The sequence below is a fragment of the Salvelinus alpinus genome, chromosome 9, assembly GCF_045679555.1.
Source record: "Salvelinus alpinus chromosome 9, SLU_Salpinus.1, whole genome shotgun sequence".
Lineage (NCBI taxonomy): Eukaryota > Metazoa > Chordata > Actinopteri > Salmoniformes > Salmonidae > Salvelinus > Salvelinus alpinus.
The window spans coordinates 68,701,189-68,710,005 of record NC_092094.1 but is presented as its reverse complement, the minus strand read 5'-3'; the positions used below and the strand labels follow the sequence as shown (position 1 = coordinate 68,710,005).

Here is an 8,817-nt window from a genome sequence, read left to right as displayed (position 1 = left end):
CTTGACATGGGACATACACATGCATAGCCCCCAGTCTCCAGGATCCCAAGATAATTTATTTCATAATTTATTTCACACCCCAGTTTTATCATTGGAGTGTGAGACAAAAAGAGGAAACTGTGTGCTTTAGGACCATGCGGATGCCTCTGAGCGGTCGGGTAGGCTGTTTGAAGCGTTTATCCGTTTACCCGACTGAAACAAATACAAATAATTAGGTTCCCCCACTTCTAAAACCAAAGTTGCGCCCCTGTATTTAATAGTTGCCATTATACACATATTTTTTCAAAGGTGTTCGCTTTAGACTACGCAGCAGAACATTGTAGCGAAATAGGAGGGTAGACTGACAGGGACTCAAACAAGCCCAGGGGCCTGTTGCACAAAAGTAGAATTAAGACATCCGGGATAAATGACTCAGCTGAGCTCAATGAAGCCAAAACATGTGCGTCCAGGCTTAATTGGTTGCACAAAGACCAAGCCAGGATGAGCAGACACGGATTCATTAAGCCAGGTGAAACCAATCCTGGATAGGTGCGCGCTCACGGCTCACTCAAATAGACCCCGCCACAGATCACAGATTAACTGATTTACCATGGCAACTAGAGCCGCGTACTTTTCCCCGTCGGAAGCACAAATCCTCATGGAGGCATACGAGGAGGTAAAAGATATAATTAAGAAGAAAGGCAACACCGCCACAGTGATAAAGCAAAGAGAAAAAGCGTGGCAAAGTATTGCAGACCGCCTGAATGCGTAAGTAGTGCACAATTACACACTCACCGCTCCGCTGAAACATCACAATTACAATTCAAATATTTAATTCACATCTCCAAAAATGCAGTTGTACTGTAATTATGAAACGGTTAAATTTTTAATTGAAATGCACTGCAGATATGAGTGAAATTGTGTAAAGTAACTCCATCACACTGTATAAAGCTATGATACATTTTTTGATATTTTTACTGAAAACAAGACAAAAATACCAAGTAATTTTTTGCAGTGTGACTCCATTAAATGTGTGTGTGTGTGTAGATTAAACATGAACGGGCCAAAACGGACATGGCAGCAGGTCAAAATCAAATACAAGAACATTCTGCAGAATGGTATGGTCCCTGACTAATATTTAACAAAGCACAAGCATATATTGTACCCAGAAGGTGCCTGCTCACACATTGTCTGTACTGTTTTAGCAGTGAAAAAGAATACCCACAGACAAGGCACGGGTGGTGGGTCACCAAAGGCTGACCTTACCCCAGCAGAGGACATGGCCTTGGAGCTAAATAAAAGCAGGCCCGTCTTAGAGGGGATCCCTGGGGGGAAAGAGACGAGCATAGGTTCCTCCCAAGATGCCACCCGCTTCATTCAAGGTATGTCCTTCCATCTCTACATGGGATACAACCACATTCATATTGAATCAATTTGGACTGTCTGACTTTGGTTTACCTATTGCCTTGCAGTGTCTGGCAGCACTGTGTTCCTGTTAGAGCCACCAGCACAAGCACCAGACGATGCTGATCCAGTGAGTACTCCATCAAAGGCATACTGTAGGCCTGGCATGTCTTGTCTACTAGCTTCAATATGAATCCGATTAAATGTGATAGGGTGAAGGCCCCAGTGCAGCAGCAACAGCACATGATGGAGACGATGATGAGGAGGAGACCATCTCTCTGGATTCCAGAAGGCATGAGGTATCATGTTAAGACTGTGAAAGTACTATTTACTCTACAATGGTGAGGAGTCCTCATCAAAATCAAAAAATCTAATTTCTTTTACAGGACCCAGATGCTATACAGTGGGAAAACCAGCCTGGCAACATAGTGCGTATTAATAAAAGGACACCACATCCTGCCAAATTCCAGCTGCGCTAATTGTATTGTGTTCACAGAGCTCACAAGCTATCAGAAAGTTGTATGGCAACCACCTCCGGCGCCAAATAGAACTGGCAGACATAGACATTCAGTACAAGAAGAAAAAGATGGAAAATCTTGCACTGGAGTCCGAAATAAAAAAGAGGACAATTAGGAAACTGGACCTTGAAATAAAAAAACTTGAGAGGGAGGTGAGATATGCCTTCAATGTACACTGTATGCTAACTGTAACACAAATGTATTAATCATTATTTTTCTTTCCTCCCCCAGCTCCAAGAAGATGACACAGCTCAAAATAAAAATTAGGTATATTCTCGTAAAGTCAAGTGAGCCATGACATATGAGCTCTTATTGTGAGCACACAGGACGGTGGCATCTTTCTAAGTTTTTTTTTATTTTCCCAGCAATCAGTACAACCAAGTCATCGTTATAAGGCATCGCCCTCTTTTGCCCACCCCCCCAGCACCAGGTGTGGCCACTAGCCTATATGAAGGCCCAAAATTGTGTGTTCCTTTCTGCTCTGACAATGGCATGCCCATTCGTGCGAGATGTGGTGGATGAAGAAGCACTTGTGCTGAGGAGAGCCTTCAGGCGAGAAAGGGTCTTCAGGGACCGGTTGGACCCACTGGCCTTCCCTGATGACCATCTATATGAAAGATACAGGTTTTCTGCAGATGGCATCAGGTATCTATGCAGACTACTGGGTCCCAGGATTAAGCACCGCACTGCACGGAGCCATGCACTGAGTGTGGAGCAAATGGTTTGTGTGGCCTTGCGCTTCTTTGCTAGTGGAGCCTTCCTGTACTCAGTGGGGGATGCAGAACAGCTGAACAAGGCCACAATTTGCCGCACAATAAGGAGTGTGTGTCTGGCTATCAAAGCATTAGCAGATGTCTTCATCTCCTTCCCTGGCCACAGAAGACTCTGTGACATCAAAGAGGAGTTCTATAGGATTGCAGGTAAGAGGATCTACAAATTACAGGACAACTGTTAACACATAGTAGGATACTCATTACTTTGTGTGACAGGTTTCCCCAATGTCATTGGTGCAGTGGACTGCACACACATAAGGATAAAAGCCCCCTCAGGTGCCCATGAGGCCGATTTTGTGAATAGGAAATCCTTTCACAGCATTAATGTTCAGGTGAACATAACTTTTTGATATTGTCCATTGACGAACACTCTGCATTGCCAGTGATGTGCATTGATTGGTGTAATATTCCTCATCTTATGATTTCAGATGGTCTGCAATGCTGACTGTGTGATCAGCAATGTTGTGGCAAAATGGCCTGGCTCAGTCCATGACTCCAGAATCTTTCGGGCCTCTGAAATCTATCAGTGCCTATCACAAGGTAAGCCACACAACCCCTATTTATAACCATCATGGCTGTGTCAAGAATATCACTGTGTTTATGAGGTAGTAATGATGAGATTTTGTGTTGACAGGTGAATTCTCTGGTGTGTTGCTGGGAGACAGGGGGTATGACTGCCAGCCTTTTCTCCTGACACCTTTCACAGACCCCCAGGAAGCACAGCAGGCCTACAACCATGCCCATGCCAGGACCAGGGCCAGAGTTGAAATGACCTTTGGCCTCCTGAAGGCACGCTTTCACTGCCTTCACAAATTAAGGGTCAGCCCTGTTAGGGCATGTGATATTACTGTGGCTTGTGCTGTCCTCCACAATGTGGCCTGCCTGAGGAAGGAGAGGGCCCCCAGAGTGCCACCAGCCATGGACTGGGACAATCCGGCAATCTTCCCTGATGACGACAGTGGTCGGCTGCTGAGGGACCAATATGTGTTGAATTATTTTAGTTAGTATGTGTGCTTTCAATTTTGGTTAAATATGTCCTGCGGTGGCAGAGGAATTTGGGTTTTTTTGGGTTCGTTTTTTGACGAATTTGGCCTCTTATGATGTTTGTGCGGTATACTGTGTGTAATACAAGGCTGCAGGGAGGCTACTGCATCCATTCATTTGTCTGTTCAGTTGATGTGTATGGATTTGTCCTGCATTTATTTTAGTGTGCAGACATGCAGGGTGTGTTATATACAGACCTTTGAATGTGTATGTATCATTTTGTATAATATGCTTGGATTCTGTGCTTTCCATCTTGTAGAGTCACTGTGACTTCAGTTTCGAAAGGAGCTGATGGTTTACCTGCTTTGTTTTGTCCTTATTCAATAAAGGAACATAATGTTACACATTGTGTTTTTATATTCATATGGAATGTGTATTTGTTTATATGACAGAGTACTAGGGCCACACTGAAGAAAAAGGATAAAGTCATAAATTTATGAGGCTGGTTCTTTCTGCAGAAAAGCTACATATTGTTTTTACAGTTTTGATACTTATGACAATGTGATACTTAATATTCTGGCACATCAGCATGTCTTTGTTTATGAAACCATACTGAAGTACAATTTCACGAAATGCCCCACATCTGTCATTTTAACAACTGTCCTCCTTTAAAACAACTGGTTACAATATTATGACTTGTGTTTTTTTCCCCTCTGTGGCCCTAATATTCTATCATTTTATATATAGCCTTATAGTCTATGGGAAACTGTAAATTATCTAATGATAGCAACATCATCTAAAAATCATTTTTTATCCAAAATCATTGAAATTAATGATCACAAACGTTTAAATAATAACAGTGGGTCTAGTTATATGTGATAACAATGTATAGTGAGCAGTGAAATAACTATTGGTTTCCATTTGTGGTGACTGCTGACTGACATTAGGGATGAGATTAAATAGATCCTGGAATTTAGCCTGGTCTGGAGCAGGCTAGCTCCACAGAATAAATCTCCATGGTAATTTATACCATAACATATCCTCCTGCCCCCTATCCATCTTTAGTGCAACCGGATTACGGATCAATTGAGCCAGGATCACCAAGATATCCTGGCTTAATCCCTTATCCTAGTTTTGTGCAACAGGCCCCAGTTCTCTTCTCATGTTGTGACAGTGCCACGAAAGTGTTTTGTTTGTGCTCATTACGCACGATGGCCGTTAGAAGAGAGTATGCCGCCTATAGTCTGAAATTGCCAGGGGGATACTTGGTGTGCCAATTATTCGATTTATAAGCGTGAGTGCGCAGCGACGCCTGCTTAAATGAGTGTATTACAGTAGATTGATGGCTGTTTGTTTTGCCCCTACTTTTGACCACCCACCCACGCATACAACCCTATGTACGTAACCATGGTTCCTCCTGAAAATAAGTGCAGGCAAAATCGTAGAGGAAAACCTGGTTCAGTCTTCTTTCCAACAGACAAATTCACCTTTCAGCTGGACAATAACCTAAAACTCAAGGCCAAATATACACTGGAGTTGCTTACCAAGATGACATTGAATGTTCCTGAGGAGCCTACTGTAGTTACAGTTGTAACTTAAAATTGGTTTGAAAATCTATGGCAAGACTTGAAAATGGCTGTCTAGCAATGATCAATAACCAACTTGACAGAGCTTGAATAGTTAAAAAAGAAATGGGCAAAAATTGTACAATCCAGTTGTGCAAAGCTCTTATAGACTTACCCAAAAACACACACAGCTGTAATCGCTGCCAAGGGTGATTCTAACATGTATTCACAGGGATTGACTACTTATCTAATGAAGATGTTTTATTTTTTTAATAATATATATATTTTTTAAGAGTATTTTGAGTAGATCATGAAAAGAAATACAATTAAATCCATTTAAATACCAATTTGTTTAAAAAAAGCCAGTGAAACGAGGCTACTCAGGCGAGAAGAAAAACCTCATCCAAATGTATAGCCCCATTGGAAAATATAAATGGACTGATGGTACTGTAACTGACAAAACAAGATAAAAACTTCTGATGCACAACTATATTTAGAAATTGCACCTAGTGTATTTAAATCAACTATTCTTTCTCTCAATAGTAAATTGAGACCCAGACTGAGTTCCCCTAGCGGCCGGGAGTACTAAGCAACCGCCTATGTTGCTTATGCATGGAACAGGCCCTGCTGCCACCAAAGGTACTTTGTACTTTGAAGAGAATTTGCATTTTCGAATCAGAGATAAATACAGCCAAAAGTCACCTTGTCTGAGATTTTCACGGTTATCAAAACATCACTCCAGGGAAAGCCTACATGAAACAGATCTTATTTGAAGTGGTTTCAAAATCCAAGGGGGGGAAAAAAATGAATGGTGAATAAAAAAACAAAAACATTTCCATGTTTGACTACTAGGTTTTATGGGTATTATGAAACATCCACTGTTTCTTTGTGATGTTTTCTGTACGCTGATACAGAGAGCAGTGAAACCCAGTTTGCAGTTACATTTTTACTTATTTAACCTTTACCTGGAACCAAAAGGGGTTCTTCAAAGGGTTCTTCTATGGGGACAGCCGAAGAACCACCTTTTTTTCTCAGTGTACTTGTTACTAACATGTCTAACCTTTACATACAGTATTTCCTTTAGGAATATAGTGGAGTAAAAGTTTTCAAAAATATCAATAGTAAAGTAGACGCCCCAAAAAACAACTTAAGTAAAAATACTTTCAAGTACTACTTAAGTACTTTACACCACTGACTACTCGTGGCACCATTAAAGCGTTGTATTATGAAGATAAACACATTGGGCTTAATGTTTCCTGGACAGATTAAGCCTACGTAGTCCTTGACCAAGCCTTTTATCCCAGAATTAGGTTTAATTTGTGTCCTGGAAACCGGCCCAGTCTTTTAATGATTGTTTTTACAAGTGGTTTCTCATTTTCAGCCTGCCTGCAAAACACATTTCCCTATGCGATAATAAAGACTACCTTGAAATGTTCTACTCATAAATATCTTATTAAAATGGTAAAATAACATTGTGTGGCTTTGATCTGTAAAGAATAGAATAGTGATCTGTAGACAAGTGTCTTCACTCTAATATTGTTCAGAATGAGACAAGAAAACACGTGGAGCTTTAATACCGTTCAGAATATGAGACAAGAAAACACGTGGAGCTTTCATATCGTTCAGAATGACAAGAAAACACATGGAGCTTTCCGACAGGTGCTTTATGACGTGACATCACTTCAAGGAGTGACAAAAAGAACAAAACATCTCAAAAGTACTGCATGGGGTAAAAAAATGAAGTTTCTTGAAGGTTATAAATCCATTGAGCAAGGAGCATACAGCCATTAATACAGTCTATGTTAATGTGTCCTTTGCAGCTCATTTCGGTTTGAGTGCATTGTTGAAAGATGTCGATACTGATAGGATTGAAAGGAAGACAGAACTGCTCCCGATTCTGCTTTCTCTCTTCAAATTCACCTTTACAGCATGAACACACAATACTGACGACAGATCAGCTGCTGGATAGACAATTATCATATGGCTGCAAATATTGATGCGGTTTATTCTAATGGCTTCGCCTATAACAGTGGTAACCAAACTTTTTAGTCCGGTACCCCTTCAAGTTATTCAACCTCCAGCTGCATACCCCCTCTAGCACCAGGGTCAACACACTCTCAAATGTTGTTTTTTGCCATCATTGTAAGCCTGCCACACACACTCAATAAATTTATTAAACACAAGAATGAGTGTGAGTTGTCACAACCCAGCTCTTGGGAAGTAACAAAGCTCTTATAGGACCAGAGCACAAATAATAAGTAATTTTGCTCTTTATTTAGCCATCTTACATATAAAACTTTATTTGTTCATCAAATTGTGAATAACTCACCCCAGGTTAATGAGAAGGGTGTGCTTGAAAGGATGCACATAACTCTGCATTGTTGGGTTGTATTGGTGAGTCTTAGTCTTAAATCCTTTTCCACACACATCCTTTTCTGTGCCCATATTTAGTTTTCATGCTAGTGAGGGCCGAGATTGCACTCTCACATAGGTACGTGGTTGCAAAGGGCATCAGTGTCTTCACAGCGCGATTTGCCAATGCAGGATACTCTGAGCGCAGCCCAATCCAGAAATATGGCAGTGGCTTCTGATTAAATTCAATTTTCACAGAACAGCTTGTTGCAATTTCGATGAGGCTCTCTTGTTCAGATATCAGTAAGTGGACTGGAGGCAGGGCATGAAAGGGATAATGAATCCAGTTGTTTGTGTCATCCGTTTAGGGAAAGTACCTGCGTAATTGCTCACCCAACTCACTCAGGTGCTTCGCTATATCACATTTGACATTGTCGGTAAGCTTGAGTTCATTTGCACACAACAAAAAATCATACAAATGATGGAAAGACCTGTGTGCTGTCCTTGTTAATGCAGACAGAGAAGAGCGCCATCTTCTTAATCATAGCCTCAAATTTGTCCCACACGTTGAATATAGTTGCGGACAGTCCCTGTAATCCTAGATTCAGATCATTCAGGCGAGAAAAAACATCACCCAGATAGACCAGTCGCGTGAGAAACTCGTCATCATGCAAGCGGTCAGACAAGTGAAAATGGTCAGTAATAAAAATACAACTAAGCTCGTCTCTCAATTTCCCTTTGATAACCAGTGCACTTCTGTATGTTGTAAAACCGTTACATGGTCGCTGCCCATATCATTGCATAGTGTAGAAAATACACGAGAGTTCAGGGGCCTTGCTTTAACAAAGTTAACCATTTTCACTGTATTGCCCAAAATGTCTTTCAAGCTGTCAGGCATTCCCTTGGCAGCAAGAGCCTCTCGGTGGATGCTGCAGTGTACCCAAGTGGCATCGGGAGCAACTGCTTGCACGCGCTTTAACTATGGAACGCCATTTGGATCATAAAGCACGTGGTCAAAACGCAATCATTTTAATGCTACGTGTGTAAAGTAGGCAGGTACAGGCGCTAAATTAACGCCTACACGCGTCAAATAAGCTCGTGCAAATGTGCTGGCAGGCGGTCCAACATGTGCTAAATAAACGGCTGCAAGCGGGGTCCTGCACACGTCAAATTAAACGCCTACAGCTGCTAAATATACACCTATACACGCTAACTTAAAGCGCTGTTTAATGTGCGAATTTA

The 8,817-nt window shown here is 41.5% G+C and overlaps 1 protein-coding gene across 2 annotated transcripts; it reads left to right on the top strand.

Annotated features, from left to right (window-relative positions):
- The first annotated feature begins 363 nt into the window (after positions 1–363).
- On the top strand, positions 364–4,347 carry LOC139530521 (putative nuclease HARBI1). 2 transcript variants are annotated; one of them, XM_071327011.1, is made up of 11 exons: positions 364–747; positions 1,027–1,097; positions 1,185–1,361; positions 1,452–1,513; positions 1,596–1,682; positions 1,770–1,811; positions 1,880–2,053; positions 2,133–2,168; positions 2,267–3,006; positions 3,103–3,214; positions 3,309–4,347. In XM_071327011.1, exons 1-8 carry the CDS (start codon positions 590–592, stop codon positions 2,166–2,168), a joined length of 807 nt encoding a protein of 268 aa, XP_071183112.1. In that variant the 5' UTR covers positions 364–589; the 3' UTR covers positions 2,267–3,006; positions 3,103–3,214; positions 3,309–4,347. The 2 variants fall into 2 exon arrangements, with proteins under 2 accessions (XP_071183112.1, XP_071183111.1); XM_071327010.1 differs by lacking the exons at positions 364–747; positions 1,027–1,097; positions 1,185–1,361; ... (3 more) ...; positions 1,880–2,053; positions 2,133–2,168 and having other exon boundaries at positions 2,186–2,821; positions 2,891–3,006.
- The last annotated feature ends 4,470 nt before the right edge of the window (positions 4,348–8,817 follow it).

Excerpts from the sequence above, each read along its gene's own strand:
- LOC139530521 (XM_071327010.1), top strand. The coding sequence starts at position 2,350 with ATGAAGGCCCAAAATTGTGTGTTCCTTTCTGCTCTGACAATGGCATGC. Across the intron at positions 2,822-2,890 it reads GGAGTTCTATAGGATTGCAG|GTTTCCCCAATGTCATTGGT; the intron begins GTAAGAGGATCT and ends TTTGTGTGACAG. Across the intron at positions 3,007-3,102 it reads TTCACAGCATTAATGTTCAG|ATGGTCTGCAATGCTGACTG; the intron begins GTGAACATAACT and ends TTATGATTTCAG.